Source organism: Pezoporus flaviventris, unplaced genomic scaffold, assembly GCF_033815535.1.
Source record: "Pezoporus flaviventris isolate CSIRO_AGI_PZ_B2104156 unplaced genomic scaffold, CSIRO_AGI_Pfla_v1 ptg000021l, whole genome shotgun sequence".
Taxonomy (NCBI): Eukaryota; Metazoa; Chordata; class Aves; order Psittaciformes; family Psittacidae; genus Pezoporus; species Pezoporus flaviventris.
The window spans coordinates 12,627,571-12,643,096 of NW_026892569.1; the positions used below are offsets into that span (position 1 = coordinate 12,627,571).

At 44.8% G+C, this 15,526-nt stretch overlaps 1 protein-coding gene across 3 annotated transcripts in view; it reads right to left on the bottom strand.

Moving 5' to 3' along the window:
• GRIP2 (glutamate receptor interacting protein 2) overlaps window positions 1-15,526 on the bottom strand; it is a 240,581-nt gene that overhangs the window by 105,703 nt on the left and 119,352 nt on the right. The window contains exon 1 of one of the 3 annotated variants that reach the window (XM_061456090.1): window positions 10,465-10,613. The exons of the other annotated variants lie outside the window; for them this stretch is intronic. Within the exon in view, the coding sequence (XP_061312074.1) occupies window positions 10,465-10,519 (55 nt within the window). The 5' untranslated portion in view covers window positions 10,520-10,613. Of the gene's footprint in view, window positions 1-10,464; window positions 10,614-15,526 lie in introns of those variants that run through there. 3 annotated transcript variants of the gene reach the window in all.

The following is a 15,526-nucleotide window of genomic DNA, read 5'->3' on the forward strand; positions in this document are numbered from 1 at the left end:
ACTGAGATTACCTCCTCTGCCTGCATCTCTTACTAACACTTGGAAAGAGCAAAGTGAATTTTGCAGGCTTCCCCTCAAGGCACAAAAGCCACAAGACACCAAAAGGGTGACAATTGACCTGGGACAAGAACCCTACAAACAATAGGATGCTGCAGGATGCGTCTGCAATTGCAGCTACCATAGCGCAGGTTGGGGCAGAGAGCTGAGACACAAGTCAGCAGTTCAGATTTACTCAGGCACTTGATGGCTGGGAGAGGTTTTGCTGCAACACTTTAATGATACATGGGCTGCATATTTTGCATTTCTGTGCTTAAAACCTCACTCGGTTGGAATGAGGCTGTATCCCTTGGCGGTACATCACTTACATCAAAATCTCCCCCACTTCTCAGCATGACTTTCATGTCCCCCCACCATTTAGATAGCAGAGGCATATATATGTGTGAGGATAGACAAAAGAAATAGCTTTTTCATACATTCATTGAGCTAGAAGCGTGGAAGATGCCAGCATACAAAGGGTTGAACTGATGTGGAAATGCAGCTCTTTGAAAAAACGGAATTGAACACCAAAACTGGTTCAGTGCAGCTAAATCAGTCCCCTAAGGGCCAGTGGTAACAGAAACCTTCAGTCCAAATAAGAACGAGTGAAATATTCAGCAAACAGCATTTGATGCTTACATGCAGGGGAAAAAAGTAGTGTAGCTGTTGGAAAATGGAAATATCATGTTACCCCAAGCTACAGTAGAAGTGGCAGATGAAGGGGGGTTTTGGTAACTCCCAACATCTCCCAAGAACATGGCTAAAGCCAGTGATGGAGGTTCTTAAACTGGTCCATCACGCTGACCCGCTACTCAGACTGGTCATGCTGGGTTCCATCCAGGCACCATGGCTCTAATTCACATTCCTTGTGGTGAGGAGTCACTGAGCATGGACCTGAAATGGGCCTCAAAGGAGTAACCACAAAGAATTCAGGCTCTGACCCACACGAGTTGGTCAGACCTTCAGCTCCAACAGGATTTTACAGCTCCTTCTGGGGAAAAGACAGCACTAAGGGGACAACCTTAACTTAGACCTAGCTCAATACTTCAGGGCTTCAAAAGGCTCAAGACAGATTACGGGTGGCCAATCCAGGGTTTGTAAAGAAGCCCCTAAACAAAATAAGTCTCGGAGCAAATCCCAGGCCAATGAAGTCAGAGAATCCTTGAATCCATGGTCCTTGAACCGTGACACAAATTCACATCAGCTTTTAAAAGCTGCTGATATTCATGCTTGGGTTGAACCTCATCTGACACCTAGAAGTGGGAAAAGCACCAAGCTCTGTTTGCTATGTCCATATGGATTACAGCAAGAATGAGCCCAAGACTGCAGCCAATCCATCTGCATTTACCAGCAGCAACATGTATGTGCTGCAGGGTCAGGGGCTGTGCAGGGTTAAATTCACCCCAGAGGTTCCCCAAATTTAGGGGCACCTGGCCACTGAGGTTTTAACCATCAGCACATCTCCTATGCTGCTTGCAACCAGCCTACTCCACTGTGCCAGATGACACCACCGCAGCTAGACAGACACACAGACAAAGCCTGAATTTACACAACAAAAGCTCAGCTCTTGACTGTTTTCCAAGAAAAATCTATCAGAAACACTAAAATCATTTTAATTTACCCCATGAGGGATGCTAAAATTGCTTTTTGTTGCTCAAATCACTCTGTTTTATCCTCTCTATAGATTTCTTTGGAGTTTCTTCCCAGAAATGAATGTATAAACAGGATTAGTACAAAGGAATGTGGGTGCTCTAGGACCGAAATGTCTTGAATCATTTTAATATCTATTATTATGATCATTGCTTGAAGACAAAACTGTAAGCCATAGCTCTTGCCAGGGCAGGGAAGCAGCTCATCAGAAAACACAAGAATAGACTCAAAGAAAGAAAATGCATAAGAAATTAACTGCTCAGGGAAGCAATGCTTGCTCCACAGGAGGAATGCAGACAGTGTATTATTACTATTTAAATTCCTTGCTTTCTGAAAACTTCTCTTTTTTTTTTTTATGTTCAGCTTCGTATCATAGAAATCAAAAGGAATTATTCCTGCTTTACCAATCTGGGATGATTTCGTCAGATAAAAGAGCTTGCTGGTATCTCTGGGATATAAGGCCATAGGTGTTGTTAATATATGAAGACAGTGACTGGTATCTGGCCATGACTTTATTTTCCAGCTGGGATCAATGAACAGGTATTGGATAAACCAATGCTCAACCTTGGAGCCCTCACAGGCAGAGGAAGAATTACTTCAGGAAGAGAAACCTGTGTTCTTGGATTCATATCGCCATGCGCATCTCTTGTTGCGCTGGCAGCAGATTTGAGTGGGGAAGGATTTTTTGTCGTGTAAAAACTGATTATTTTCCTTTGTGATGATACAGAGGCTGTACAAATCATAGCTGATAACCCGAGATGCCAGTTCCATCTCCAGAAGTAAACTGGGCACATCAGGGATCAGAGCTGGAATCTCTATGCTTACATGAATGTCCCAACCACCCAGTCACTGCCTATTGCTCAGGGAAATGTCTCTTTCTCTTTAACCCGACTGTGGTTATAAAGTTCATCTTCCATTCAGGAAAGAGCTTCTAATGGCAGGTACATCAAAACTAAAGATCCTGTAAATCACTGGGTTCTAATTCTCCCTTTAAACTAAAAAGCTCCCAACCACCTCCATTTCTTGGACCATTCACATGGGTTGCAATAGACCTGGGAAGAAATTAGATGGAGAGAAGACTCTGTCCTCCTCACTGCCAGATGTATCAGTTACATTCCCAATTTCCCAAAACTTTTAAAGATGTGCAAACATAATGTAAGTAAAACAAGAGACAAGCAAGTAGAGATGGGCAAAAAAATACCTCCAAGAATGATATGTAAAGCCTTTGAGTGAAAGAGAATTCTATTTCCTCTTTTGACACGCCAGTGAGCAAAGAAAAGACTATATATTCTCACTGACAGGATGAGCCTCTGGTAATTTCATGTTCAGGCTAAGGGACCTTGTGAAAAGTATCCTCACACACGAGTACCTCAGCAAGTGTTGGGTTTTCATCACCTTCATTCTTTTATTTGGTGTTCTGCCCCAGTGCAATGGATGCTGATCTGAGGCAGCAGTCACAGCAACGGCATGAAGTAAACAACTTCAAGATTCTGGACAAATATCCAAAGCACTCATTTTTCTTCTGGGGCATGTTTTCTCAGTGCAAAAAAAAAAGAGTGTTTCCTCCTCAGACATATTCTCATGACTGTTCCTTTACAGTCCAATGCACTCGGATGAGAAGGGGCGTGCTGGTTGTGAAGATAGACCATATCTTTGAAAAGGCAGTTAGTTTCCTTTTGGTTTTGTGTTTTCTGAAGCAGACTGAAAAAAGGAACTGCAGAAAGATGTCTTCGGGCTTGGTAAATGGTGATTGGGTAAAGAGCACAACCCTTCCCCTGCACCCTCCCACTATCAGTTAGCAAGCCCCACATTACATGCTGCTGTGATTTCCATGGCTTTGTGTGATGAATCCGGCTCTCCTCTGTAAAGTAAAAAGAGCAGGAGAGAGGAAAGGAAATGGCTCACATAAAACTAGGTTACAATAGCCCTCAGGAGCCGAGTGAAACCAAGAAGAGGAGAAAAGTTCAGCACGAGGCTGCCAGCCTGGGCAAGGACACAACCCCAACTCCAGCGCGTCGGCATCAATGAGCCTCAAATGTGCACTACAGCACGTTTACAGAAGAATTTTATACAGCCTTATTAAAGTAAGACAACGGAGAACTTGGAATCAAGCATGAGGTGCATGGTGCTATTTTCCTGCTCCTGAGTACGGCAGGATGTAACTAGCTCATACGAGAAACCAAGGTGAATGAAGAGATGCTGTCCACATCCTGTCCAGACACAGGGTGAGGGATTGCTTCTTCTAAATTAGCCAGCATAATGGATCAGGGAGGAAAAGCTAAAGCAGCGCTTCTTGTTATTAGTTAACAGTTATGTTAGGAGAGCAGCTGGTGACCACCAGATGTGTTGGAACTAACTGAAAAACGACCCTAATTTTAGCCTATAGCAAGTGCCAATGCTGCTTTGGCTGTTTGTACCTGTAACTCATAAAAACATCTCTTTTTGGCCAGATTACAAGAACATAAATTAAAACACAGACCTTTATACCTTGCTAATATGTACTCCTGTTATCATCTCAGGGCTCCAGTGCCAGATGCTGAAATCTCACTTCACATTATTTTTTGTGCTTTTATTCTTCTGCAGCGCACTGCTAAAACATTTTGTTATTTAATAAATCCATTTAATAATACCATTACATTCAAAGTAATTCCATCAAAGTAGGAAATAAAAACCTAGTTCCTTACCAGGTATTTACACTGAGACAGGATAGAAAGCCTAGATCTGCCAGCACGGATATAAAACATCCCACACTGGTAACATCAGCCTGTAGATAACTTGAGTTCCTGCCTTTCTAGCACCTCATTTTTTGGATTAGATGGCTGTAGCAGAAAAAGGGGGAAAAAAAACCATGTTGACTGATGCAGGGTTCTAACTTTGCCTCGTTGCTTCAGATGTCACCCTGGGGGCACTGAACAGCCTGGTGGCAGCCCTGAGTTTTAAGGCTTTCACGAGGAGGGAGAACAGCATCACACAAAACCCACTGGTGGTGCCCATGGGGTGACGTGGTCATGGGCTGCCATGGGTTTTAGACTTCCAATTCTGTCAGATTTGGGTTGATTTTCCCCAGTTAAAGCATTTCCTGCCACACTGAGGGAGCAGAGCAACCGAGAAGCTAATAGAGCCAAAAACCCTTGGAATTTCCTCGCCATGGCCCTGGGACACAGGAGCAGACTGGCCTCTAGACAGACCTACTGCAGATCCCCAGTCAGTTCCACAAGAACTGAAGAAGTGTGATGTAGTGCATCCCCATGAGTAACACAAAGTCAGACTCCCGTCGACAAGGGAAGAGATACTACAGATAAAAAGCTCTACAGGTGCAGGGGAATAGGAGATCAAGGTATTTCCTTGCCCGTTTGAAATGCTGGCTTCCAGGCTGCTTTGCATTATTCACTGACTTAGAAGAAGTAGGCAAAAATCTCACATAGCTTTATGTAAGAAATGGAACCAGGAGGAAAGTATCTCAAGCCCTTAACGGGGAAAACAACTTTCTGTGCTATAGTATTGCACTCAGCCTTAGGTTGCTGAGACCATGGGCTCAACCTCTGTGCCGTAGCTGAGTTTTGGGGAGAAGTCTGGCTTCTGTGTGCTGGTTGCCCATCTGCTAAATAAAAACTACTTTGTTTTACTGGCTGCTCCAGACCTGAAGGATAAATGCAGCAATGACGACTGCTGCCTCCTGCAGGAACAGATGTTACACAGGACTTTTCACTCCATCACTTCACTGCGGTGCCCTAGACTTGACACCACACCACTGGATGGATTAGGTACCTGCTTATCCAGTTTTTCCTCTTTTTTCCCTCGTTTTCCAAAACGTTCCTGGGTTTTCTGCATCAAGCAAATCTTTTGGTGACAGAAACCCCCATGAAAGAGCCAGGATACTTTACAGCTCAATACTGCTGTACAGCAAACAAGGCAATGTGGCACAAGAACTTGTTCCTGATTCCTTGGATGGATTTCTGTGACACTGCATACAACAAAAACATGGAAATAAAACCAAACATCAGGACATAGCAACTTCTGCCTAACGGACAAGTCAGGATGCCTACACACACAAATGTGCTATCTTTGAAAGTCTGGGTCTTGCTGTAAAAGCTGCTGTGCCAAAATTGGTCCTTTCATTGCAAGTTTCATCCTATTTGAGAGTGTTTCTGAACATATTCTTCTAGTTAGTTCTGGGGGGGGTTGGGTGTTTTTCCTCTGCTTACTTAGGTTCTCAGCTGCCATTCATTCAAACAAGAGATGAACAAAATGTAAAAGGAATCATCTAGTCCTAAACCAAAAAATAGTCAACATCACTCAGTGAAGCTTAAAAGGTTGAAAAACACAGAGGTAAGGAGAAGGAAAGCAGAACATGCATTTTCTCTTACAAATCTTGATGCTTAGCATGTTCCAAGCGACAGCTTTTGACAAAGAAGCAGCAAAATGACTTCTATTGCTCTAACACCATCGCACCACACGATGGGAAGAATTAGAGTGGACAAAAATAAACATGTTTTCTGCATCTCAAAGCAAGTAACCATATTTTTGCTTCTGCTATAGCAGTGGGGTCCAAGCCCCTTAATATCTGCTGCTGGTGGCTCAGGCAACTCCTGGTGTCACCAGCTCTTACAGAGCATCCCCTCCCCTGGGGCCGCAGGTTTAGAAAGCAGAAGAAACAGTGAAAGCACCTTTAAATTGCCTTATTTGCTACTTTTCAGGCCGACACATGTACCTGGTTAATTATTTAGGCTCTCCATCCCCTCTGTTTACTTATTTATAAAATACAGCTGATTTGCTGCAGTAACTGGGGGTTAGCAGGGAAGCCAACCATCAACTACCACAGGTCCAGTTTGAGCTCAGCTGAACATCAGGCATGGCCATACAGAAATGGGATGCATGGCACTAACACAGGGGCAGCCACCCTTCAAACAGACATTTGTTATATGATATGTACAGCACATTGTTCAGTTTTTCCAATGGAAAACCCCTCTAATACTGAGGAAGTTTAATTATTGCATTGGACAAGTGACTATTTGTTCCCTGGGGTTTTTAACAGCACCTTCTGCAGAGGGTCAAGGGACTTTGAAGAGGAGTGAGGAGCCCTGCAGCTGTATAAACCCATGCTGGCAGGCAGGGAAGCACAGGCTGCCCCCAGCCAGCCAAATGAATGCCTGCTGGGTTAAGTGCGGATGCTCCCCATGCCAGGAAAAGCTCATGGGCTCCGCAAGAGAAGGAAAGCAGGAATCCAAGAGGACAAACAGCAAGAATTTCTCTCTGAAGTGAGGGGATTAGCTGGGGAAGGAAAAGAAAATACAGCAGAAAGCAGAGAGTTGTGGGAAAGCTTGCCTAAGAAGTGCCAGCCTGGGGGAAGGGGTCTGTTATGAAGCAGAGAGTAGCAAATGAGTACAGGGAAATTAATCTTTATTTCCATGAAGATGTTCAAACTTAAAACTACATAAAAGTAACAGCAGCACCATCGCTGAGACTTGAACACATCACCTTACAATGAAATTACAATCAGCTCTGAGCAGAAGGGTATCTCCCCTGACAAGCATGCAGCTGCAGGGCCAGGCAGAGCACATGGGTTTGGGATACAGGGTCACATAAATGTCTGGATCAGAGGACAGACAAGTTACTGGGCTGGGGTATCTGCCACTTCCACACATCCCTCTGCAGACTCCTTCACTGTGTCTTCCTTTCCCTCTTTGAAACAAAGTTAGGGGGGATTTTTAGTGCCCCAAAACAAATGCTTTTACCAGGCCTGACCATCCCCTCTGATGCAACACATAGCTAGTTACTTTTTGAGCATTTACAGATGGGAAATGCAGCAGAGTTCATTACTCACTAGCATAATTTATATTGGCTCCCATCCTTGGTTGCTGCCCAGTCATGATGGGCCCATTCTGGTAGCAACAGTGCCAAGGCGTCATTTATTATTACTCAGTCTTTTGGGGATGTACTTTAAAAATCAGCTGTTCCAAAACACAGAAGTGTTTGGAACATGAAATGAGCTGCTCTGGCTGCTCATTTCAAAGCTGTAGCCCCAAAAGCCAATTCCAGCTCAGTTTAATCCTTGATCAAAGCAGTACAATTTAGTGCTGGATTAGTGATTCTCTCATTTAAATCTGTCACTAAGAAATGCAGGTGATTTCAGTCAATTCTAAATACTTCAACCAAAGCCACCGAAACTTAATCAAGTAGTACAGGGATAACATTCTTTTAACCTCCGTTACAATCTCCAGCTGCATTTCCACAGTGTTTTGCAGGCATAAATGCGTTTACACCCCCTGTGTCAGAACAGTCACTGCTAAGTTCCCAGGAAAACTGCATAAGAAAAAAACCCTCATGTTACAACATCATTGCCAATTCCTTTAGGAAGCCTGAGCAAAAGAAAGATGCCAGGTAAAAAGAACTGGAAACACAGGGCACCAAATCTTCTGGTATCTCCCCACTATAAAGGGCCCCATGGCTGTGCTTGATCCAAGCACTTCCAGGTGTCACTCTAAAAAGTGGATATCCTGCCTGTGCCACCCTGTTTGACACAACATGAAACTACATACTGGGCTGCATCAAAAGGAGCATGACCAGCAGGTCGAAGGAGGTGATCCTGCCCCTCTCTACTCTGCCCTTGTGAGACCTCACCTGGAGTATTGTGTGCAGTTCTGGTGTCCTCAACATAAAAAGGACATGGAACTGTTGGAACAAGTCCAGAGGAGGCCACGAGGATGATCAGGGGACTGGAGCACCTCCTGTATGAAGACAGGCTGAGAAAGTTGGGGCTGTTCAGCCTGGAGAAGAGAAGGCTGCGTGGAGACCTCATAGCAGCTTTCCAGTATCTGAAGGGGGCCTATAGGGATGCTGGAGAGGGACTCTTCATTAGGGACTGGAGTGACAGGACAAGGGGTAATGGGTTCAAACTTAAACAGGGGAAGTTTAGATTGGATATAAGGAGGAAATCCTTTCCTGTTAGGGTGGTGAGGCACTGGAATAGGTTGCCCAGGGAGGCTGTGAATGCTCCATCCCTGGCAGTGTTCAAGGCCAGGTTGGATGAGGCCTTGGGTGAGATGGTTTAGTGTGAGGTGTCCCTGCCCATGGCAGGGGGTTGGAACTGGATGATCTTAAGGTCCTTTCCAACCCTAACGATTCTATGATTCTATGAAACTTCTTCCAGTGCAGAGAGAATCCCATGAAGCCTCCAAACCAGGGAAGAGAAGAAACAAAGAGAGGTCAGCAAAAACTGTCAAAGGCAACTGATGCCAAACACGTATTCTAACACCTGAAATAAAGCTGCCCTTGTGTGCAGCAAAGGGCACAAGAGACCATCCTGGTAATGCCTCTGCATGTGCACTGACCACAGTAGCAGAAGCATGACAAGGCAATCATAACCCACATGCTGTCTTAGCACCCAATAACCGATATCAAGCATAGCAGCCCTCAGGCTCCTGCTCTGTGCTCAGGTATGTCCCGTTGAATTGCAACCCTGAGCTGAGCAAATACTTGTTACTTGCAAGGCAAGTCACACAGAGGAATTGAACTTAAGGTCTGGTCCACCTCAGACATACACATTTTGTTCAGGCCCTTCCCTTTGATACCTAAGTTTTGTACCTGCCAGTGTCCTGACAGAGCTCCTGAGCATCAACACATAGACCCTGCACTAGTAAGTCTCTCTCTCTCCCATTGAGTAAATCTGACAACTGAGTTTGTTCATTCAGTGAAGACTGGAATCAATAATAACTAAGTTATACAGGGCCCCTAAAAGACGTTTATCTTTAGAGGTCCCTGTAAAAACGCAGCTCATCTTCCTTTACACACAAGGGCTTTGATCTGCTGCAGCAGTGCCACCAGCAGGAAGAGCAGAGCTCCCAGCAAGGGCTTCAGGCCCCAGGCAAACACAAACCTGTCAGAAATCAAAGGCAACAGCAACAGGACTGAGCACCAGCAGCCACAGCACCTTCCACCATGGAAGTTCACAGACCACCTAACACACAACTAAACCAGGGGCCATAGACAGCGGGATCACAGCCCGGCACAGAAAACTCTTTACTTCTCATCACATGCAATGCTGCAGAACTCTGAGAACAGAAACTCCACCCTGTGTCCGATAACTTCCTCTGAGATACACTTAAAATAGTCCTCAGATCTTCTCACAGTTTGTTTTCTCCCTGTTATCCTCCCAGTTTTCTCATCCTTTCAACCAAACAACAGTCCCAACCAAACAGTCCCAACCAAACAGTCCCAACCAAACAGTCCCAACCAAACAGTCCCAACCAAACAGTCCCAACCAAACAGTCCCAACCAAACAGTCCCAACCAAACAGTCCCAACCAAACAGTCCCAACCAAACAGTCCCAACCAAACAGTCCCAACCAAACAGTCCCAACCAAACAGTCCCAACCAAACAGTCCCAACCAAACAGTCCCAAACAGTCCGGTGGCATCCAGCAAACACCCAAGTGCTTCTCCCTGCAAAGTTACAGCTCCCGCATGGGAGATGGGAATCCCTGTGATGCTCTGAGGCACCTTTAAATCTACTGCAATAATAACCGTGGCAGAAGGACAGAATAAAAATCCAGAGAATCAATGTGGGAAAGAAAATACAACTTCTGAAAAACGTGTGACATGCGAGAAAGTAAACCAGCCCTGCTCCCCCCCCACCTCGCCAATGTACATCAGGAGCGGTAATCAGTCACGGACCACGTAGGTGATTGCCTCCTGCCCCGCTAACAAAGGAGAAGCTGAAGCCCGTCCCCTCCGAGCCCCTCTCTCGCAGGCAGGAGCGAGCTGCGCGGCTCTCCCCGTACCTTTGCTCCTCCGTCTCACCACCCCGAGCCGGCACTTGAGCGAAACAGCGAACATCTTCTTCCCCGAGCGCCCGCAGGCTCCGGCGCTGCGCTCACACGGCTCCGTGCCGCTTCCCCCTCCGCACCCCTGCCTGCCTCTGCCAGGGGCTGCCCGCTCGGAGCTCATGTATGGCTAGAGTGGAATGGAGCCGTGGTTTATGTAGTGGCAGAGGGAGCGAGAGGGAAGGGTTTCTGTAGGGAGGGTGGCAAAGACAGGGCTAGAGGGGACACAGCCCCTTTCCAACACTTTGAGCACAGGGCTCTTGTTGTCTTGTCCAGATGACTATGATCACTCATCGGTGTTTATAAACCTATCGCCAGTCTCCAGCTGGGAATCTGGTATCACGTTAACATATTAATTTGCCAAGTAACATTGCTCCTTAGCACATACGGGTTCATGCTTGCACTTCACCAGAAAGACAAAACCACAGCTTCCCAGAGCAAAGGAAATAAAACTCCTATGATTTTATGGGACCTGTTCACCAGAAACCCGGCACCGGTGCACATGCCATGGGGGTATGTGCTGCTAACAGCCCCAGCACCACAAGTCCTCCTAAATAACCTTTCTGCTAAAGAAATTATCTGCAAAAGAGCTTTTTGTGGCTGCAGAAACCATCAACAACATCCCACAGATCTGAGACTGAAGCCACCATTCCCGGGACACGTAAGCCACCTGTTGAACGTTAGCTCCCCAGACAATGGGCCTGAATGAAGCCCGAGTCCCACCTCCAACTTGCAGAGCGGGATGATGGATCCTCCTGGATATTTCTGCTGGGGATGGAGCAGCCTTGGAGCAGTTCGGGGCTGCACCTTCCTAACTGCTGGAGAGCTTTTGTCTTTATAAGCTGTTGTGTGCAGCAGAGGATAGCGGGCAGCCCCAGGCTGGTTCTCCACAGGGTTATTGACTAATAGAAGGCACCAAGCTTATTTTGGGCAGATTTACCAGGGAATTTAGGAAGGCCAAACGGATGCCTCGCTCTTGGCAGGACCACTCAGGGTCCCCACAAAAAGTCAGCCCCATACAAACCCTCGCCATCAACCTCCGATGCCTCACCTCTCTGTATCTGCGCTGAGTTACCAGGGTAATTACCAACTTTTTGGGCTGAAAGGACACATAACCAGTTTGGTACATTCAAACTCAAAGGTCTAAGTTTGGAACCACAAGAAGACATAACACAGACTGACCCAGACAGCTTTCCAGCAAGGAAAGGGCTAAAAGAGACCTGCTCTGAACATATGCTCGTGAACACTCTGGCAGTGTTCAAGGCCAGGTTGGACAGAGCCTTGGGTGCCATGGTTTAGTGTGAGATGTCCTTGCCCATGACAGGAGGGTTGGAACTGGATGATCTTAAGGTCCTTTCCAAGCCTAACTATTCTATGATTCTATGTGGCAGTGTTCACAGCACAGCACAAATGGCAATCCCAGAGCAGTAACACCAAATTATAGATTCAGGAATTCCAATTACAGACCCTCAAAACTCAATAAACCCTCAGTGCCTCCTTTAGAGATCAATCTTTATGTAACAGCACCTGAGATCCTCTGCTTGACTCTTTGTTGTTTTCTTTAAAACAGAGTTGAAAGCAGTGATGAGTGTGTACGTGTATATTACATACAGATGAACTTGCATGTAAACATGTATTTAAAGCCTCTTACAGAAGATAAAGCCTGAACGTGTTTGTACTACATGAGAAACATGCATGTGGGACTAGAGGAACCGTGCCATTGCATCCTCTCTTTAGGTTCACCACTGGGATTTAAGCATATTCAGACATAAACCTGAATATTAAGATCCAGTTTAGCCTCCTCTGAAAGGCTCAGAGAACTTCTTTAGCATGGGGAATTGCCTGCATGTCCCTAGAGAACTGGGTTTACCTCAGAGGAAATTCCAGTTGCAAGCAAAACACAGCTGCTCCTCTTTGATACTGGAACAACTGTGTTTTCAACTCTCCCACATATAAATCTAATCCTCATTTCAGCTAAGAAAATGACTGTGGGGACGCTGGTCATCACAAGCACACAATAGGAGGAGTGAGAAATGCAGCAATTAAACTAAGCGGATAAAAAAGCATTTGTGTAATGGGAAATCTATTACCATTTATCATCTTCAGTATTTGAAGTGGCTCTTCCAACCCATAGAATCCATGGCAAATAACACACGAGCATAATGAAAACAGAACTACACCAAGTTTCAGAAAGATAAAGTAAAACACGGTGTGATTAATGAATATGCAGTATTCAGAATATACGTGTGTACTGCTGCATTTGTCTGGCACTGATTACACCTTTTCTATAACAGCAAACTGTGGAGATGCATTAAGGAAGAAAACAGTCTTCTTTTCATGCAGGCATTTAAAAACACGTATTAGACCAAAATTAAAGGAGTAGAAACTATTCAAAGTAGAGCTCCCATTAAATTAGCTCATTTTTCCCTTGAAGATGCCATATAGCTTGTTTCCTTTCTCAGGAATAATAATGCAAAAGCCCATGTGCCTAATATATATCCTGAAAATTACACACTGCACTAAAACGTGTTTGAAAAGGCAATATTTCCTTACTAACAACTACAGTTATGGTTGAATGCATTAATGTTACAAATACTGATAACAGTGGCTCCGTGTATTTGTTCCGGTTATTTTCATTTTCTCTTCATTAGTTTAAAGGATGTTCCAACCTTACATCTGCTTCAATTTTGGATGACTATAGGTAGAGCCAGCAAGCAGACCCATAAAATGGGTTTCTAGGGAGAGAAATGCAGATTCCTATGGAATGGCAGCCTTTTTTTTTCCCTTCTCTTTTCATTTTATATTTGCACATTGTCTGCAAGAAGTAAAACCAGATTATTGCCAGACACTGGGTTAACGGGCTTTTTAGCATCACTATAGATCAGACCGCATTAAACTGGCTAACCAGTGTACAGCTTCCATTTAAAAAGAAAGCAAAACAAACAGAGTTCACTACAGATGGGTTTGCTCTATAAATAGACTATGAGTAACTTCTCATTGGAGTAATTTCAGGGATCACTAACAAAATCTATGGAAGAGCCTGCCTTCTTACTACAGCACTTCATTAAAGTCTTGCTCTTGGTGAACAGATTTTCTTGGATAACTCTGTCCAGGACTGGCCAACAACAGAATGTAGGTATCCCAAAAATATTCCTGCCACAGTGCATGTTAAGATAAACCATTGCAATTAGCATACAACAGATTTCCCCCTAAGAGTTCAGGAGCTCTTCAAGAGCCACAGAAGCAAATAACATTGGCCAAATGTGGCATTAAAGCATCTGGAGACAAAAAGTCTCTCTTAGACAAGCAAGTCAGATCAATGCTGAAACAGCAAATGCAAAGCAGTAATGCCTTCAACCAAACTCAGAGTGAGCTGATCTATAAAAATGAGATATCCCATAGACTCCTGGGATGCTGTGTGTCAGTGATGAAGTACTCTCCTTCTTGATGAGTGAATTCCCACTGAAATGCCCATATCCCCTCATAAAGCAGAGCAGCACCAGGGTAGCCAGCAGGCAGAAAGGTGCTCACCCCCTCCTAAAGTGACCAAACAGACCCCAGGCTCCAAGTTTATTGCCTCTTGGTGCCTATTAAATCCAATGCAATGCTGACAAATACTGTTAGGTCAGGGCAGGGGGTCAAACTGACAGCTTGGCAAAGGCAATCTGAACTTGTTTCTCCTCGTGTACTGACACTGTCGATAACAAAGGTTTGGGAGAAGATGCTCTGCCCACACTGACACACGTACTACTTAAACTGATTACCGTTAATAAATGATCCCGGTGACAGAGTGAACGATGAACCATTTCACTGAAGCCATGCTTGGTTAGTAGACAATTCCCAAAAGGATATGGTCTAAATTATGCTTTACAAGTACCTTCCTGGTCCTAATTAGCATGGCTGCAGCTTTCCCCTGTGTGGTGCCAAAGACTCCAACAGAGTAACATCAGGGGGAGAAGTTTGATGTGGCACTATTGGCTTTAATTACTCTGACAATAACTTACGAAGGTGACAGTCTGTCATGAAACTGTATTCAGCTAAGTAGATGAACAGGCTTCAGTCATTAACCTTCACCCTCAGCATTTTGAAAGCTCTTCTTATTTCTGCATCCGCTCTGATTTCTCTGACACATGCTCTGAACATGCTGGGTAATGTTTTACAAACCCACAGAAGGCCATGTTGTAAGAAATGCCATGTCTGATTTCTGACTATACGCAATTATTTCCCTGAATTAGAACTTCTCCAGACTCTCAACATTCCTTAGCATCAGCTGCAAGAAACCAGCAAGATGCTCTTTGGAGAAATATCCTGTTCTGAGATACCACAAATGCAGCAGTGTGCAAGCACCATGGTCCCACAGTTTCAAAAGTAACACTCATGGGGACTGCGCTTCCAAGCCAAACCACTGAGATCCTGATGATCTGTATTTAGACTAGACTGAGACTAGAACTCAAGGAAGATTTATCTAAAGATGAGTGAAGGCCAGGGGTGAAAGCTATGTACTGATGATGTCTCCCTACTTGTCCTCTCCATAATTCACACCCCAGATTGGCAGGAAGGCTGAATGTCTAGGATTTTATGGGCACTTTTCTGCAATTCAAGTAGGTGAATGGCATTTGGATTATGTCCCAAAGCTAAGGCAGCAGCTGATTTAAAAAGTCACATCTCTGTTCCTTTTTTGAGCTTCCAACTTGAGCCCTATCAGTATTACTTAAACACCTCCTCTTCCTAAAATTATTAGCTCAGAACATCTTGACAATTTGTGTGTAGAAGTAGTCTTATGTTCTTCCCTGGGAGTATTTCAGTGGTGATGCCACAGCCTTATGAGCATGCACAGCAAACCAAAAGCTCGGGTGCTTGATACTCAGCCCATCTTTTTTTTCCTACTTCTGCACAAGAGAGTGTAAGAGGAGCCAGGTCCCTACCTGGAAATGCTGCAGTGAAATAGCAGTAAAAAGAAGCTGTTTAACTGCAAGAAAATATTGCATACATCTGGAAACAGGGTTATGAGGGCTGCATT